Genomic DNA, 19,444 nt, shown 5'->3' on the forward strand with positions numbered 1-19,444 from the left:
TGCGTGGTCGCGCTTAAATCAGATGTGCGTACTCTTTTTTCTCATGTCCTTTTGCCCATTCTGCCTTCTCCATATCCTGTAGAGAACCGCTGATGATTTTAGGGTTATTCTGCAGGCATATTAGAATTATTTTCCAGGAGGGCATACAACTTTGTGTGACATGCAACTTTGTGTGGCTCGTTGTTTCAAATGGCACTTGTATAGAATGACAAATTTTGACAAGAAGGAGCAATATTTGAAAGCCTCTTAAAAACAATTCTATTGATTGTTCTCTATTGTTTTTAAAGGCTTTTTATGTTGCCCTATACCTCAGGTGGCGCTGTGGGTTAAACCACAGAGCCTAGGGCTTGCCGATCAGAAGGTCGGTGGTTCGAATCCCCGCAATGGGGTGAGCTCCCGTTGCTCGGTCCCTGCTCCTGCCAACCTAGCAGTTTGAAAGCACATCAAAGTGCAAGTAGATAAGTAGGTACCGCTCTGGCGGGAAGGTAAACGGCATTTCCGTGCGCTGCTCTGGTTCGCCAGAAGCGGCTTGGTCATGCTGGCCACATGACCCAGAAGCTGTACGCCGGCTCCCTCGGCCAATAAAGCGAGATGAGCGCTGCAACCCCAGAGTCGGCCACGACTGGACCTAATGGTCAGGGGTCCTTTAGCTTTACCTTACACCTCCCTGTAAATATGTGGTTCTTTCAATTATTTCTGCTGCAGTCTTCTCTGCTCACTTATCCAGGACGAATAAGTCCCACTGAATTCAACTGTGCTTTCTTTTGAATAGTCACATATAGGATTGTGCTATATGCACTGATACGCTGATGTATTGCATTTTTTTGCTCCCCAAACCTTCATAACTATGGGCCTGGGCCAACCTAGATCCGTGGTTAGGCAAAGAATCATGGACATAGAGAGACAACAGCACTGTACAAGCGTCTCCGATTATAAAATCATAGAAAACGGGAGATATGTAGCCACTCCAGCAACATATCTCTATTTCCTCACATCCAGAAATGCAAGAAGGGCTTTTACTCGTGCTAGAAGCTTGGCCTTGCCCTCACCGGTTCTGGAAGGCTCCTATGGAAGAGTCCTGTACACCCAGAGACTTTGCGCCTGCCCATTAGGGGAAATAGGAAGCCCCGAACATATATTTTTTAGATGTCCTTTTTATGTTGAGATTCATAGAGACACCATTGATCCTTTCCTGAAGAGGCTCACCGATCTTTCAGACAAGACTAAACTTAATTTTCTCCTCTTAGGCAAAGATCACAAGATGACCTGGCTAGTAGCCAGATTCTGTGCCCAGATTTGTAGGCACAGATCATCCTCTAGAATAAAATAGCTTACTAGGGAAATGCTGAAGCTGCCCTTTGGGGTGCCTCAGGGTCAATTTTTATGGTAGCCCAAACCTCAGTACACGCAGGTGGCGCTGTAGGGACGCAGGTGGCGCTGTGGGTTAAAGCCTCAGCGCCTAGGACTTGCCGATCGAAAGGTCGGCGGTTCGAATCCCTGCGGCGGGGTGCGCTCCCGCTGCTCGGTCCCAGCGCCTGCCAGCCTAGCAGTTCGAAAGCACCTCCGGGTGCAAGTAGATAAATAGGGACCGCTTACCAGCGGGAAGGTAAACGGCGTTTCCGTGTGCGGCTCTGGCTCGCCATAGCAGCGATGTCACGCTGGCCACGTGACCCGGAAGTGTCTCAGGACAGCGCTGGCCCCTGGCCTCTTAAGTGAGATGGGCGCACAACCCCAGAGTCTGTCAAGACTGGCCCGTACGGGCAGGGGTACCTTTACCTTTTAAACCTCAGTTGTACGGGTGTATGTATATATCTCAATTTTAACTCATGAGCTACTGCTGCAATCTGCACCAACTGTATATTTTATCTTTATGAATGCTTTTTTTATTGTGTTATGTTATGTGAGCTGGTCTTTAACCATAATAAATTATCTTATCTTATTGAATTTTTGTGTTTTTGCACTGGAAGCTGTCTTAGGGGCCCTGACTCTTCACTTTCTATTCCAATCCCTCTGTGTTTAATTTAATGCTATTTTTTAAAATGAAAATAAGATAATAGGTTTACATTATGGTTTTCAACATTCTCAGCCTTATAAGGATGTAAACTTAGTAGTTTCAAGCGCAAGACAAGGTGCCTTGCAGTCACATCCCAACTCCAGCATTTGCTGCCAATTCCCAGACGGCCTTAGGCAGCTTCTTGTTTTCCACAGCTTCAATTTTTTCTGCAAGTGCCAAAGCAGCTAAACCAGTTTCTCTCTGCTACTGTACAAGTCACATAGGCTCTGCAAAGTTACAACCCCTTCTTGCAGCAGAACAAATCAAGGACAAACGAATAAACACTGGATAACATTTTACATCTAGCAGATGCATTATGGTACCTGTTGTGAACCACAAAAGAGCACCCCACTCCCCATTAGGGAAGAAGGAGCGAGTGAAGATCTACATCAGGAACAAAGGGGTGGGAATAAAGATTTACATCAGGACCAGCTGCCCCTATGGATCCTGCCACCTGAGGCAGTCGCCTCACTTTGCCTCATAGGCGGGCCAGTCCTTAGCAGATGTAAAAAGGGCGTTCATACCTTTAATCTCGATGCAAGAAACTGAGGTTTGGAAAGCAGGTTCTTCACAGGACTTGAGGAACAGGAGAAATTACTTCCGTTAAACATTTCTTTGTGGGACACCAGATTTTGGCATCACACAGGGTGCCACTGTCCTTGGGGTTCGATTTTATCCTGCATGCTGTTTAACATCTACATGAAACCACTTAATGGGGTCATCCAGAGTTTGCGAGTACATTGTCAGCAATTTGCTGATGTCACACAGCTCTGCTTTTCCTTTACATCTGCAGGTGTGGCAGCGGATATGCTGGAGCATTTTCATGCCTTGGTAATGGACTGGATGAGAGCCAATAAACTGAAGCTCAACCCAGATGAGACTGAGGCACTGTTATTGGGTGGTTCCCTAGACTGGATAAACAGGAGGTTATCTGCATTTGATGGGGTTACATTCCCTCTGAAGGAGTGGGTATACAGCTGGGGGGGGGGCAATTTGTGAGTCCTGTGGTGTTTCTTGAGGTGCAAGACAGTTTATGTATATAACTCCCATCTTGGCCTGATTGCACTGGCTGCCAATTAGTTACCAGGCCCCATTCAAAGTACTGTCTTTGACCTATAAAGCCTTAAACAGCTCAGGACCACAATATCTCAATACCTCAAGGACTGCCTCTCTCCATATGAATCAACCCGCACCCTGCAATTATCATCAGAGGCCCTTCTTCATGTGCCTCATTCACAAGAGGTCCAGAGGGCAGCAACAAGAGAACAGGCCTTTTTTGTAGTGGCCCCCCCGGGATGCTCAACTGGCAAAAACATTCCTCTTCTCCCAGACCTTTGGCTAATTAAACAATTTATTACCTTTTAAACTGGGAGGGTGTGTGTGTGTTTGTTATTATGTAAAACTCCCTGTGATCTTTAGATTAAGAGCAATGTATAAAGAACAATAATAATAACAAATTCTGTTCCGCTAAAAGTTACCTCAAGTGGCTACAACAAAGCAGGCAATTCCAACTTTCCCACATAAACAACCCTTTTTTCATGCCATCCATCGCAGCGTTTGGTTGGAAACCCTTTGCGAACTCATGCAAGAGAAAGTGTTGCCCTCTGGTGGACACATGAAAGGAAGCTTTTTTGGTTTGGGGTTTACATTCCAAGAGGAGAAGCTGGCCTAGTGCTGCCATGAGCCTCTCTGAGACAGCCTCCTGTCACACTGCCTCTGACAGTGGAGGTAAAACATAGCCTCATGCTGCAGTGTATGTTTAAAAATGATATTGTGGCTAGCAGCTTTGATATTTTTATCACTTATTAAATGTGTATACCACCTTATAACGACAGGTCTGAGGGTGTTTACAACATAAAACCACAATATAAAACCACAAAATACATAATAAAAACAAAAACAGCCCAATAATTCCCCCTCCCCAACACATTTTCAAAGGGCGTTGGATGTCAATCAGCCAGAGGCCTGGTTAAAGAGGAACATTTTTGCCTGGCACTTAAGGTGTATCATGAAGGCGAACCTGGTCCTTTTTTACATATAAATCTTATAAAAAGAAGGTGCATATTCTTCTAAATAAATGCAAGGCAGGAGACGTTAAAAAGAACACTTGATGCCAGGTCAGACATGCAGTTCAGATCAATAGTGAAGAGCAGAAGGTTAATTGGTGCTGTCTTCATTCTTTCTTGTACTTTATTTGGCTCTCACTTACCTGAATTTGCACCTCTAACCAATCTTTGATTTATAATTATAATGTTAATCTGTTTGTATATATGTGACTGTTATATGCACATAAGTTAAAATAAGGAGACGAAAGATGGAGGGGTTAGAATGGAGTAGTTCTGGAATCAGAAAGTCTGTTGCTCGGATTTTGTTTCTTCAATGAATCACTCAAAAATATGCCTTTATTAAGCTACCCTCTTTCCAGCCCTTGGTCCTTTTCCTTTGCAATAGGAAAATAATCATTCAGACCCAGCTTAGAGAGATGCTACAAGAATTACTGAGATAATGTATTTGACCACTTCCGAATGTTCAAGGTGCTAAGTGTTGGAGTGAGAATACTCCGGTGGGATGTCAAGTGAAGAAGCAATCTGTCCCCTTAGCCTTTGTCTGGGGGTTGCTTTTATAATATTTTATTTATTTATTGAATGTATAGCCCCCACTTCCTCCCCTAGGGGGCCATGGGCAACATAATGGGCAGTCTACCTGTTGAGTGCAGTCTGAGACCAGAAAAAGCTATCAGTTCTGCAGTTTAAGTGTGAACATAGGTTGCTGCGACTTTTAGTTGCAGTTGTCTGAACATAAAGAATCATTGGGTACAGTTGATCTTTGGAGATCAGATGCAGGATTAGTAGTTATGCAGCCTGGTTTAGGGATCTAGTTGTTCTTAATATACGCTGCTTCATACATTTGTAAATAACATGTAAGATCTCATATATTTTCAGCGCTTACCAACTCTCTCATTCCAAGGAAACTGAGTCATGTAATGCTGATTCTTGATTTATCGTGGTTCTAGTTCAGGGCATAACAATATTTTTTGGAGGAGGTATAGCTAAGTTAGGCAGGATTCATGGCTCTCCATAGTCTGAGTACTTGTCCCAAGACAACACCAGGCAAAGGATACTTCAAATAATTGTGTTCAGTTGTTTGGTCTTTGTTAATTCTCTGTATCTCCACTGTCGCAGCCCAACATATTACACAAGGAATAGAAATAACAATGGTCCATAGCCTATTATGCTTAGTTTATTACAGAGCTATATGAATATTGTTTATGTCTTCCACATTGTTGATACTAATGAAAGGAGGTCACTCAGTAGCACAAAATATGTACATGAAGTAAATGTGAAGGGTAACTATGAGTTTGACCAAACTGCGGGAGGCAGTGGAAGACAGGAGTGCCTGGTGTGCTCTGGTCCATGGGGTCACGAAGAGTCAGACACGACTAAACAACTAAACAAACTACTACTACTACTACTACTACTACTACTACTACTATGGGGGTTCTGGCACTAAGTACCTTTGTGTTTTTATATTTATTATATTTCTCTGCTTGTTTTTCCAGTTTTTCCTGCTATGCTTGCAGGCAGCCCCACATCAGAATATCTAGTCTCTAGTGTATGTAGAGTTTGGACATCCATTTTACATGCAAACCCTTTAAGGTAAAAGGTAAAGATAAAGAACCCCGGATGGTTAAGTCCAGTCAAAGGCGACTATGGGGTGCGGTGCTCATCTTGCTTTCAGGCCAAGGAAGCCAGCATTTTTCCACAGACAGCTTTCCGGGTCATGTGGCCAGCATGACTAAACCACTTCTGGTGCAACAGGACACTGTGATGAGTGCCACAGCACATGGAAATGCCATTTACCATCCTGCCACAGTGGTACCTATTTATCTACTTGTACTGGCATGCTTTCAAACTGCTAGGTTGGCAGAAGCTGGGACAGAGCAATGGGAGCTCACCCCATCGCGGGGATTTGAACTGCCAACCTTCCAATCAGCAAGCCCAAGAGACTCAGTGGTGTAGACCCCAGTGCCACCCGCATCCCGCAGACCCCTCAGGACATGTGCACAACCACATTAGTTTTGCTCATCTTTAGTTCGGTTTTATTCTGATTTATATCTTTACAGAAAATGGCACAAAAAAATCACAGGTTTCAAATGACTAGTTGTTACAACTTTGTATCTTAAACACCTCAAATACCAACTTTTCTCACCATATATACATTATTTACATACTGAGTGCTATAATCTAAGACGCCAAAGAACTGGGACATAGGCAGAATGGGGTTATGTGGGGAGGAAAGATCAATCATAACCAAAACAACAACTTCAGGTAAAAACAGCTCTTGCTGGAAACAAGGACAGGGAAAGGGAACGTGACACTTGCTGTCCAGGGGCCTTCACAGAAAAAAGGATAGGAGAGCAATGTTGTCATGGAACTGAGGCAATTTCTTATGGCATTGTGTACATGACTTCATCTCAGTGCCTGAGTCAATTGCCTATGAAGGTAACGGGATATGTGAATTTTCTTTTTTTGGGACACCAAGATGTCCATTAGTGCTTTATTTCATGCTACTTACATCGGACAAATTGTTCAGCTAATATTTTTGCTGCACATGAGTAGCATTGGGGAAGTGCACCCAAGCAGTCTGCCCCAGATAGGCTATTTCACACATCATTTGATGACTGCAGCATCAAGCAATGACGTGCATGTGTGAATGAGCAATCACCAATGAAGTCAGTTCTTACTTTCATCTGAGAGCCAAGCGCTGACCTAAGCACATCTCTCGGACTCTTAGTATTCTAAAACGCAGGTGAAAAACTTACCGGTAATGTCCCTCCCCTATAAATTTGGCTACTGGTAGGATGGCTGTGATTCTCCACTTATTATTGACTTCTATTGGAGAAACATGAACCAACTGTTTAGACTCCAGCCCTGACTTAAACTGAGGCAAGGTTCACAAGGGCAAAGCCCTGGCTGATATTAAATGCTACATGTAACTCCTAGAATATGTGATGTGACACGAGTGTATTCAGAGTGCATTTTTCTCACCATCACCTAACCCTATTAGATCTCACAACCCATATTGGACTGAGGAGGCAAGGCTTCCACCTCAGACAATATAAAATACCCGAGCAACCATAGTATACCTCTCTTTTCAGTAATTAATTGCTCCTTTTCCATTTCAGAACAAATAAGGCCTCCTTTAGGAAAGACTTTTATGGAAGAGTCAAACGACTGTAAGAATCAACTCAATGCCATAGGTAATAATTTTAACAGAATTTTCCTTGAACAATCTGGGCTAAAACAGAAAACGGTATAGCCACCTGAGGAGAGCAGGTCAGGATTTTGGAATGCAGCAGTCTGGGTGCCATAAACAAGTCACAACAGGGGTGTATATTCTCCACGGAAAATTCACATTGCACTGGAAGGGTGCCTGGGCCTCTTTAATCAACTACAATGTTGATACCGCAGTGAGAAAGAGACTTGATCTGAGGTAGGGTTGCCACCTTGCCAGTTTTAAATTTGGCCTGACTTTTGGAGAAAGGAGTGGCTGGCTTCCTTTATTTTTTTAAAAAAACCTTGGCCTCAGTGCTAAGCAATGGGCAGTTCAAAACATGTATACATTAACATATAAAAAGAAAAGGTAATTCTTCTTCTGAAAAAGCTAACAACCTGACTGAGACAAGGAGAAAGAGACTGCCTGTCGTATATACAGTGAAATGACAGAAATACTTCTTTTTAGGATGAGGATGAGAATGGGACAACAGAGGTTGAATAAGGGGGAAAGCGGGGAAAGACCCAACGTCGCTTTAATGGCTGGTGTTGAGGAAAAAAACCCTAGCTTGATTTACCTCTCCGACTAAGACGGTACATGATTCCCACCTCCCTTTTCCTTGAAATGCGGGGACGTAGAGCGAGAGTGCTCCTGAGGACAGGGATTGCAGGGGCAATATGCTCCCGAGGGAAACCAGTCTCTATAGACACACCTGACGGAACGTGGCCTTAGCCGTGGCTTCCTGGAATGTACAGAGACCAAGTGGGGCCTACCTCCATGTGTGTAGGGGCTGCAGGAGGGGCCCCTGTTAGTCTGAGAGGAGGTTGTAGCTCCTAGAGGAGTCAATCTTAGAGAGGATGGCTGATTCCTATCATCCCCTTCCTTCTAAATCAGCTTATCTTCCTCTTGTGATAAATCTGACTTTTCCATTTGCCGTTCATCCTCCGCTGTGGCTGCCTCTTCCTCTTTCTCTGGCTTCCTGACTGACGTAGGAGGATCTCCAGGGATGGTCCCCAGGACTTTGGTGCTGTGCTCCTGAGCTTTGGCCCTGAGGGCAGCAATGCTGTTCTCTCTCAGTTCCTCCTGGGAAATGGTGGTTTTGGAGTCAGGGCCCCTTTCTTCCTTGTCACTCTTGTCAAGCTTGGGCAGAGCCTGGCGTTCCACCTCTGGCTTCCTTCCTGCCTCAGCCGCTGCTTCCAGAGATTTTTTGTGCATCCCTAAAAAGAATTGTTGGTATTCGGGTTTAGAAAAGCGCCTGGGCATGGGAAAGCCATCTTGAACTGAAAACAGTAAAGATAAAGAGAGGCCAGAATTAAGGAAAAGCAGAAAGCCTTGCTTCAAACAGCAGTCACACAGAGAGCTCAATGCTCTGGGCCCTGCATGAGGGGGACCTCAGGCCAGTTCTCTAACAGAGACAGGCCAAAACTAGGTCAGAAACTGGGGCCAGTGCTGCAATGAGGCATGACTACACCATAATGCCAAGTCTGTGCATTTTTGATGGGATGGGGCATCCTGTTTGGGACAAGTTGTCCACAAGCAGGGACAGCAGTAGAGTTGGGAAAGGAAGTTGCACTTATTGAGAAATGCACAAAATGCTGTTACTACAGAAGACACATTCTAGGATATCAAAGTGGCAGGAGCTGTCCACTCCAGCCTAGCGGGTGAGCGAGGAAGAACCCAGAGATACAGGGCCACCTAACTCTATTGGACTGGGTAATTCTCCGCTAACAGAGATAAAATGGTGCTAATGTGCTTCTCACAATAACTCTGTATGTGAAGAAGGCCCTGGTGGCGGGACTCTGGTTCTGCTATCACCTACAGGGCTGAGAAGAACGCTACTGATTTCTTCTCACACATCCTTTGCAGCCCTTTTCCCTCTCTCTCTCTCTCTCTTTCGACTCTGGGTTTCACATAGTAGCCAGAAGTATGAAGCAGCTTATTTGTAAGAAACCATAAGTTAACTTTATTTGTAGCATTAGTTTGAAAAAGCAGAAGAGAAGAGCCAAGCAAAGAACAGGAGTGCAAGAGGAAATTTGCTAAACCCACTTTGAGGGCTACTAGTTTAGATAGTTTCCAAAACATATTGGACAAATATCAAGGACATCTTCAAATGCATTTTATCTCTGAATATCATAAACTAGGCAGCGAGAAGGGCTATTGACTTCAAGGCCTGTTTGCAAATTTCCTAGAAGCAACTACTATAGGACAGAATGTTAGACTAGAAGTGTCTTTGGTCTGTTCCAGCAGAGCTCTTAATATCTGCATATATACAACCCTTTGCTCTATTTATTATTGTATGATCTGCTATAGGCAACTGCCCACTATGCTTCCTCTTTATGCATCTGATAGAACAGACTCTTGCATATGAAGACTCATGCCACAATAAAGTTGTGGGGTTTTGTTTAAGGAACCACAACCATTATCATAAGTCTACATCCTCAGCCAGCAAGCCAGCATGAACATCTGGGAGGGGCATGAAAACTCCTGATACATCACAGCATGGGCAAGGAGAACTCACCACAAAATAGCTGTTGGAGTGCGGTATAAGCACCAGGCCTAAGAATAAGGAGTTTGAAGTCCATAAAGTATAATAGCGTAATTTCCCCTTGGAAATAATGCACTATTGGTAATCATACCTTAGACCCTGGGGATCAAATCCCTAGATGACCAAATTTTAGCCAAGAGGTTGGGGAATTTGTGGTTTCCAAATGTTGTTGGACTCTTAACTCTCATCAGCTCCAGCCAGCATGGCCCATGGTCAGGTATTATAAGAGTTGCAGTCCAGCAAAATCTGGTGGGAAACAAGTTCTCCATCTCTGTATTAGACAAACTTGATACTCGTAGCAGTAATCTCTGTGTTTACCTATATACTTCCCTGGTCCAACTGCTTTATTGCCTTCATCACTGACAGGACCCTACCAGAAACGCTAGACAAAATAGGTCCATTCCCAAGGTTAATCTCTTACCCAACAGCCAAGGAGCGCAGGATTCCATTATGCCATCCTTGGCCGATTTGAGGATGGATTCTGGCAGTGGGATGGAGTGACGTACCATTGCACCATACAGCCCATATTCTGCCATTACGCTGCTTCTGCCCCAGCATTTCTCCCTCTTCCGCCATTTGGCCCTTCGGTTCTGAAACCAAACCTGCAAAGAGGAGAATTTTTAAGTTAAAAATGTTTTTTATAATTTTCAGTGGAGATGACTCCCAGGTAAGTGTGTATAGGGACTACAGTGCAATCCTAGGCACGGGTACTTAGAAGACGAACTCCCAGTATGTACAGGACTGCAGCCTTAAGGCACAAACCACTCTTGGCACTGCCTATGCCAGAGCTTGATGGAGTAGCAGAACCACTGCCATATTCACAGCCAAAAGCAGGGAGGGCAAGATTATTGAGCCATTGTGGGACACTGATGGCTGATAAGCCCTAAGTGGGGTTTGAATTGCTCTGTTGGCCTAGTTTCAGAATACTGCAAATGCAATATAGAATATTTACCTTCACATACAAATATAAACATGTGTTAGTGTGGGATTTTTTTTTTACTTCCAGATAGATAGCTCCTAGTGTTCTTCCAGATAGGGGTTAATTTGCAAGGTGTTATTAGGCTATCATAGTTATCTGTTTGTTTGTTTTTGACTTATTGGATTTCCCAAAAAACGGGTAGACCCAGATTAAATGGAGAGGAGGAGGAGGAGGAATGGGCTGGCATTTTGCTGCCAACGACATCATGCAGATGCTGTTAAAAAAAGTGCATGCATGAGAAGCACTGATCCCACAACTTTTTTTTTTTTTTTGAAGCACACGTAATATTAATTAATCTTTGCTCTTGCATTGTAGCTTACATAACTGCAATCAACTTTCCACACTACTGGAGCTCCTGCACTTTCCCCGAATGCTCAACCCACTATGTTCCATCTATACTAGCAGTATGATGCAGAATGGGTGAAGGTTCAAATCACTTGAGTTACTATTGGAGGGGAGGAGATTCCAAGTGATCCTTTAAAAACAATAAACTTCATCAAAAAAAAGTTTGGACACCACTCTTTTAAGTGTGGGGGTTTTTTTATAACTACCCATTAAATACCACAAAACAAAGCGTAATGTTTATTTCGAATCAGGAGTATACAATGGAAAAAATTAATTAGGGGGGAAAACACATTGCTAAAATGCCAGTGGCCATAAAGCCTTTTTCTTTTTCTTTTGTACATTATCATAATAGTGCTAATTCATTTACACAGTACTTTGTTTTGAACAATCCAGCTAGAAAAGTGATGTAGGTGTAATTAAAAGACCAATTAAAATGTTAAATGTTTTATAAAATTGTGTCCACCACAAAGGTATGCTGAGCTGTGATAGGGTTTTACCTTCCCACACCAAGCAGGCAATTAATGCTACTCTTCCATCTTAGAAAAAGGAAAAGATGGAAGAGCAACACTAATGGTATCTATATCTTTGGAGAATGCATTGCTCTTCTGCACACAGACTGTCTGCAATAATAAAACAAATGGAAGATGCTCTGGGGAAAATGCAGGAGGTTTGCAAATTGTGGACGAGATCACAGAGACACATCCATGTTGTAAAATTTGAGTGAACAAGGTGAGGCAATTTTACCCTTACCAAAAAAAAACCCTAGTATGGAAGCAGCCCAAGTACCATATTTTTCCATGTATACGACTATGTTTTTTGCTGTTGCTTCTTTAGTCCAAAATAGGGGGTTGTCTTATACACAGGGGTTGTGTTATACATGGAAAAACACAGTATATCTGTGCCACTCAAAAAATCAGAGATTAAGCTAAGAGCAACCTTATACAATGTTAGGAAACCTGAGTTATTACATATAGAAGCCCTGTGTCTTAGTTACACATTTAAGCATGACCAAGAGATTGGCAGACTTGTAACTAGAGGCCTGTCTGCTTCCTCAGACCTGCCCCTCCTGTATCCTCTCCTGACTCCCCACTCACTACTTGCTGTCTTGTATTGCAGATGCCCCCATTGCAACCAATGGAAACGAAGCAAGAGTGAAGGACTTGCAACATACATGCCAAAGCTAAGCCAAGACAGAAATCAGCTGAGCTGCTGCTGGCATTGCAAGAACAGAGTTGGTGTGTGTGGGTCCAGCTCCTTTAACCTGCTGTTGCTCTGGCAGTAACAGGCACCTTTTGCCTGCAATGCCTGTCACCCCGACCCTTAAGATCAGCTAATCCGGCTAGTGTAAAATGTCAGGCCTAAACTGGGCCATGATGAGGACAACTTTCCTACTGGTACAACTAACTAACTGTTCTCACATCAGGAACATGTGCCAAGGAGTCCTCATCAGCGGCAGACTTTGGGCTTTAAAGCAGCTCCTTGGATTCAGCTATACAGCTGCAGATATGAAGTTTTAAGTCTGTTATTATACAAATGTGACACTAATGGCAAATTATATAGATATATAAAATAGAGAGCCTGGCATGCTCTGGTCCATGGGGTCACGAAGAGTCGGACATGACTAAACGACTAAACAACAACAGCAACATATATATATATATATATATATATATATATATATATATATATATATAAAAATAAAAGCATTTTCACAACTTTTTTTGCATGTGTGTAGATTCCACCATTGTGCAATGCCAAAATTTGGCATATACCCCTGCCTCTCACCTTCTATTGTTTGTCATTGTTGCAGCACCCTCTTGGCTCAGCAGCCAGTGCGGGCGAACTGGTCGCACTCCCCTAAATCCACCTCTGTCCTCACCATAAGATTAACCCTGCTGGATCAAACCAACAAAGGCCCATGTAGTAGTATCCTGCTTCCTACAGTGGCCAACCTGATGCCTCTTGCGAAGTCTATAAGCAGGACCTGAGGATAGTATTCTCTTCCTACTCACTGTGAAATACATTACTAGTATTCAGAGGCATGGCATCTCTGATCCTGGAGGTAATATATAGACATCTTTACTATTGGCCACTATGTGATTGTACACCATGTAGGTTTGTGCCCATTTGGCTATTAATGGATGTAACCAGCAGAACAAGAAGGGGGCATGTTCCCCTTTCCCCAGCCCAAAGCATGCATGCGCACACACAAAATAGCCCAGTTTGCACACAGGAAGCAAAGTATGAACACATGAATGTGCAACTGCATGGAGTGAAAATTGTGGCCACTTTGTTCCCCGCCGCCTGGCCACACTGCTGCGCAATATCTGAATGCTACATCATAGTTTGACTTAGCATTACTGATGACCCAGGTCTTGTGGTTGCCTTCCCCAGACAAACCATGAACAGTAAATTAAGAACAAACTTTAGTTACAGATTGTGGTTTGTTTGGAGTGAGTAAAACCACAGACCTGGATTTGGGCATAATGCTAAACCAAACAGCAGGGCCAGAAGAGGAGTGGTTTTATCTCTGGGCACCAGACCAACGTCTTCCCAGAGCCATTTCACAAACCCAGTGTTAAGAGGTAGGAGCAAGGCTCCTTACCTCCACTGTGTCGTTGAACATAATCACATATTTTCTGGGATAGAAGGGAATGGATGAAAGAAAAAAGTGGCACAAGGGGGCATCATTTGAGTGGGGAGGTGAATGTGCCCACTACAGCAAACACTGGACTGCCCAGCCAGATGATCACAACGCACCTCTATGACCCTGCACATGTGTTCTCCCTAGGAACCCGTTTGCTGTGCGCCATGGGTCATCCTCAACCTCATACAAAGTCTCAGAACTGCTCCCCAAATTAGAGAGAATGGGCCCAGAGATACTTCTACCCGCTGCTTCCCACGATACCCTTCAGTTCAACTCATAGGCACCCATGCTGTGACATTGCCTGACATGATGGCACTGTCTTTGCCACTAACTACTGCCTCGTAAGGGACACGGGTGACGCTGTGGGTTAAACCACAGAGCCTAGGACTTGCTGATCAGAAGGCTGGCAGTTCAAATCCCCACGACAGGGTGAGCTCCTGTTGCTCGGTCCCTGCTCCTGCCAACCTAGCAATTCAAAAGTACATCAAAGTGCAAGTAGATAAATAGGTATCGCTCCAGCAGGAAGGTAAATGGCGTTTCCGTGCGCTGCTTCCGTTCGCCAGAAGTGGCTTAGTCATGCTGGCTCCCTCGGCGAATAAAGCGAGATGAGCGCCCCAACCCCAGAGTTGATCACGACTGGACCTAATGATCAGGGGTCCCTTTACCTTTACCGCCTCGTATATTATAGCGATCACTTGATGCTACGGTCCTGGGGTTGGTTCGTCCTCATTCCAATGGCCTCCCCTCCACACACCCACTCCCAAACATCACCCCAGGCCCAGGCAGAGATTGGGTGAGGCTGCACATCTCTCTCTCTCTTTTTTTTTTAATAATATTTATTAAAAATTTTCCAGAATAAAAAGGAAAGATAGCAAGAAAGAAAGAAAAAACAAATATGATTTACACTTGGTTTCAGTGGCATCTTTCCCAGACTTCCCCCCCTCCCCCTCTTGTATTCCATTTCCCTTAAATTGATTCCACAGATTCTTACCCCAAATTTTAAAACCTTATTTGTAATTTTAAATAACCCATTTATTCCAAATTAATTTATCTTATTTATCTTAATGAACCATTTCTCCTTATATTTTATATAATTCCCTAAGATCGACCCCATTTCCCTTCCACGAATTCCCCTATTTTCAAACAACAAACATGAAAAAAGTAAAGAAAGAAATAATATATAATTTTACAGCCTTTGGATTCCAAATCTCCCCCCCCCCCCCCCGATTCCCCGGTTCCAATCCCCAAAGTTCATCCATTGTCTACTGCCAGCCTGGTGTATCCACGTCTATATCTCAACTCCACTTTGCCGTCTTTTGATAGCTTTTAATTTCAGAAAGTCCAATCTCGAAAAAACTCTCAGAAAAAGTCATTGTTCTTCCATCCAGACCTCTATGTTTAAGAGTCTAACTTAAATTCTATTTCTTGGTCCTTTTAAAGTCTGGATGTTCCAAATACTCCGGCTTCAAATTTGGTCCAGCTCTTATTCCTCAGGTTGCTTTTTCCTGTTCTGCTGCAGAAACCTTCTAATTCAGAAACTTCTTGTTCTCCACAGAGGCTTTTGTTATTCAGGAACATAACTTGCGTCAAGTCCCTTCCTTTCTTCAATAGATAAATCCATTGTCTCCTTTAGTATAGAACCTCTGTAGACAAAATAATGCTTCGTTTTTGCAGCTTTCCCAAGAGATAACAGATCCTGCTCAAATTCATAGTATTTTTCCACTTGCTGCTACTGTTGCAATGTCCCAGCCTCCCTCTAGAGGGAATATGGTAACTTAATTTCTTTCAAAATCAGACCCAAAAGTCAAATAACTTGTTGCCTTTATTTCCAATAATTTATGTCCAAATTGTAACAAATCTAACCAGCAAAGCCATCGTAACAAAGTTCTCTTTTATTTTCCTGCTTTGACAGCTACTTTGACAGCTGTCAAAGTTTCTGTGTCTCTTCACCAGTCTCTCATAGCGGATCGTTCCCGGTTCCCGGGGGGGGGGGGGAGGTTGCATTTTAGTTCCCACAAATCAGTCTTCTCCTCCAGCACAATTATTGTAATTTCCCTTCGTGAAGTTAAAATTTTTTTTCAGGTAAACAAGTTCATCTCTCGATCTTGGTTGTCAAATCCTTGCGTTGAGCCATCTACAACAGGGGGGGGGCAGACTTCCTTTTTGCACTCCCCCCGCTCGCTCCAAATTCAAAGATCAAATTTCCCTTTTAAGTCCAATCAATTTACTCACGGGTTGTTCCTTTTAGTCCAAATCCAAAATTTTCAAAGAAGAAGTCGTTGCTCTTCGCCGAATGGCATGCGGCTTCGCTGGGCAGGGGAAGCATTGGACTCACAGCACCACACCCCCCCGTCACCCGCTCCGCAGCCTTTAAAAAGGCTCCTTCGTGGGTCGGGGGGGCGCAAACGGTGCCCGCCGAGTCACCAAGTCCATGGGCATCTCCGCCCATGGTTTTTGAGGGTCCCCGCGTCGCCGGCACGGCAGGACCCGACCCCTACCCAGCCGACTCCCTCCGGAGCTCGGAGGGAGTCCGCCATTCGGCGATGGCGCCGACCCGGAAGTCCTGGTGAGGCTGCACATCTCAACCCTTTTTCTCCTTCTGGCTGGGCCTGCGCTTTCACTTTTTCTCGGCAGTGGCAGAAACCAGTGCCTGATGGCTCAGGAGCAGGGCTGTAATTGATTCCCCATTATTCTCTTTCTGTGATATTGGCTTTTCACTGTCGTGCCTGGGGTTTTCATTATTTAAGGGGCACCACTGAAGAGAGAGAGGGGGGGGCGCTCCTTTGGCTTTTGGTACGTCTTGTCTAAGCCGGAGCGCGCTATAGAGAGACTAATGGGCGTAGCCCGCCTTGAATTCCCAGTCCGAGGCGCACAAGCAGGCCCCGAAATTGGCAGCCGAGAGTGTCTCCTCGCCGCGGCGTGACCCGTGAGGCTGGTGGCAGAAATCTATTAGCGCTTGCTTGCTTGCTTGCTTGCTTGCTTGCTTGCGTCTCCCATTTCTCATTCCTCTTCTCTTCCCCTCCTTTCCCGCCACAGAGAGAGAGAAGCATCAGCTTCGAGATGAAAAATTGCTCGCGGCCTATTCAGGAGGAGGCAAAGGAAGAGTCAGCCCCAGGGGCAGCCCGGGCCTGATTGAAAAATAAGTTAATTTCAGTTTGAATCGATGGGCCTCAGGCACTGAAATATCACGGGAAATTAAAGCGGCTGCTCCCCGGGGATCGGCGCCATTGACCCGCGCTAATTAATGCCGTGGCGGTGAAGTTCCCGCTCGCTTCTCCACGGCGCAGGCGCCCCCTCCCTGCAGTGACACAGCCCCGCGCGCCCTCACGCCACCAGCTTTTTCTCATTTAACTAATTAGGCTGGGAAATTGGGTGTTAATTTGTTTAGGAATCTTTCTCTCTCTCTCTCTCTTTTTTTTTTTACTCTCTCTTCGCCGCCCCCCCTCCCCAATAGCTCTTCTTTTCTCTCTTTCCCTTGCCTCCCTCCCCTTTCCCTTTCCAGGGAAAGCAAATTCTGCCCCCGGCGGAATGGAAATGAATGGAGGATGGGGGGGTGGGCTCGCTGGCAGATGGATGCTCGGGGGTCACTCCGCAATCTTCTCCGACTTGATTGCTTGATTAGGTCGTTAGCACATTAAAAAAAAAATTGCTCGCCGTCTGGCGCTGGCCTGATGAGTGGGACGAGGCGGGAATCGCCTGGGTAATTTATCTTTTTATACGGCAAAGAATTTGATTTCAATCTGCAGATATATGGAGGCGCCTTTTGACACCTGTTTAACATTATAGAGCTGACAGCTTAACCCTCTGATGACTCCGCTGGGCGGACAGCAGAAACCAGCCAGAACAGAGCAGGGGGTCTCCTCTCCCCTACCATTCATACTGGGACCAGTTTTATTTATTATTATCTTTTGTGGGGAGGGGGGGGTTGGCTCCAGAAGAGCCCCTGTCAGGAAGGGGATGGTGCCAGAGGGGCTTTATAAGCGGAGAGGTGGGGAGCTGCGTGACGGCTGCTGCCAACAAATACCTCCCCCCTCCTCCACTGGTGGACCCCCTATGATTAGTTGCAGAAAAGACATTTTTCATATACAAATTTTAACTGCATCGTAAACTGGGAATTAATAAGGCTGCAGTCCCAAGCACAGTTTGTACTTGGGAGTTAAAACCCCCATCAAATCCAAAACTCCTCTTCTTCTTCATCATCATCATCATCATCATCATCCCCCCACACCCAGTATTTTTTTTCCATGTAATGCTTTCTCGCCCGTAGCAATGCCGTTGTGCTCTGGAGTCTGGACCTGCTTTAGGTAAATATAGGACAAGCACGATGCGATCCAGAAGTAACTCCCGCTGAATTCAATGGGACTTTCTCCCTAATACTTATGAAACCAGCCTTAGAAATCAGTGGACTTCACAAGTAGACGAGGAAGCAGTCACTTGGGGTACAGCTATTTAAAGGATGCCGATGGAGAGGTGAACCCCAGGATACTTGGGTGCAACTCTTAGATCTTGCGCAGAGGCAGCTTGAACTTGGAGGTGGCCGTGGAGGAGAAACTTTATCAATCAACCGGCAATTTGCTGCCTCTTAATAACATCCAAAAATGTGGCAGCAGAGAGGTGAACTGCCTCATTCAGTCAAATGGTGGGGTGCCCTCCTCCTGTCTGAGGTGGGAAACTGACAGGGATTTGCCATGGTGGATCTGTTTTATAAAGTGGAGCCTCTCTGGTGTGGAGGAAGGTGTCAGTTATTCAAAGCTTCTCTGATATATGCTGTTGGACAGAGAGCTGCTGCTTGCTTTTAGGGATTGCTGCTGCGACAGTTCTTTTGTTTTTCGTTTTGTCTTTGGAAAGGCGGCATATCCATTAAAGTCTAATCGAACCTTAAACTGGTGCGGCTTTCTAGGAAGGTATAAGGAAATGCTGGAGAGGGTATAGGATCTCAGGCAACCGTTTTTTCAGAGAGTTGAAACTGGTCTGAGACATACTGGTACTTTTGCTCCGTTCTCACCTCTTGTCAAACAGGTTTTGCAGGTTTGGGGAACAATGCAAAACCCTCCAAAATGGGTTTAGCAGAGGCAAAAGTGGACATGCACATTGTTGTTGTTGTTGCAGCATCTCTCTACATTGCATTTTACAAAGAACTGGTATAACAGATCCCTACATCAAGGGTCTTACAATCTAAAGTAGGCACAGGAAAATAACAGAGGAAGCGGGAAATGGAGGCATGGGTAGAATACTGTGATTACAGTACTTTAATTACACTTACTTTGGCTTAATTATAATAGCAGCCAGAGGAATGCTGCAAAATACACACTTTGAGCAGTGCCCCTCTTTCAAACTGCCATGGGGGAGAAGGGGAGAAGGGGAGTGATCTGTCTTCAGCTCTACCTAGTCTTGTCTGCCCATTTCATTCTCCTATTTCACGTTCAGAGAATATTTTCACTCCTAGGTACTAACACAGCAATATTATCGTTTATCAGGAGGTAATGTACCAGTGTCTGCTTATGATTTCATGGTGGTAAATCAGTTGCCTGCCAAGTGGTGAAGATTTTTTTAGAATCATATATCTGCACTTAGCCAAAAATCTAGAAAATCAGGGAACAT

General features: G+C 44.6%; 1 protein-coding gene across 1 annotated transcript in view; it reads right to left on the minus strand.

Annotated features, from left to right (window-relative positions):
- Positions 1–6,139: 6,139 nt before the first annotated feature.
- Positions 6,140–19,444, minus strand: part of VSX2 (visual system homeobox 2) — a gene marked incomplete at its 5' end in the record, with an annotated part of 33,603 nt that continues 20,298 nt past the window's right edge. Inside the window, 2 exons of the mRNA XM_079972647.1 lie at positions 6,140–8,607; positions 10,294–10,474. Coding sequence (XP_079828773.1) covers positions 8,213–8,607; positions 10,294–10,474 — 576 coding nt within the window. The 3' untranslated portion in view covers positions 6,140–8,212. The remainder of the gene's footprint in view (positions 8,608–10,293; positions 10,475–19,444) is intronic.

This window comes from Podarcis cretensis, assembly GCF_951804945.1.
Source record: "Podarcis cretensis genome assembly, chromosome: 1".
In the NCBI taxonomy this organism is placed as follows: domain Eukaryota; kingdom Metazoa; phylum Chordata; class Lepidosauria; order Squamata; family Lacertidae; genus Podarcis; species Podarcis cretensis.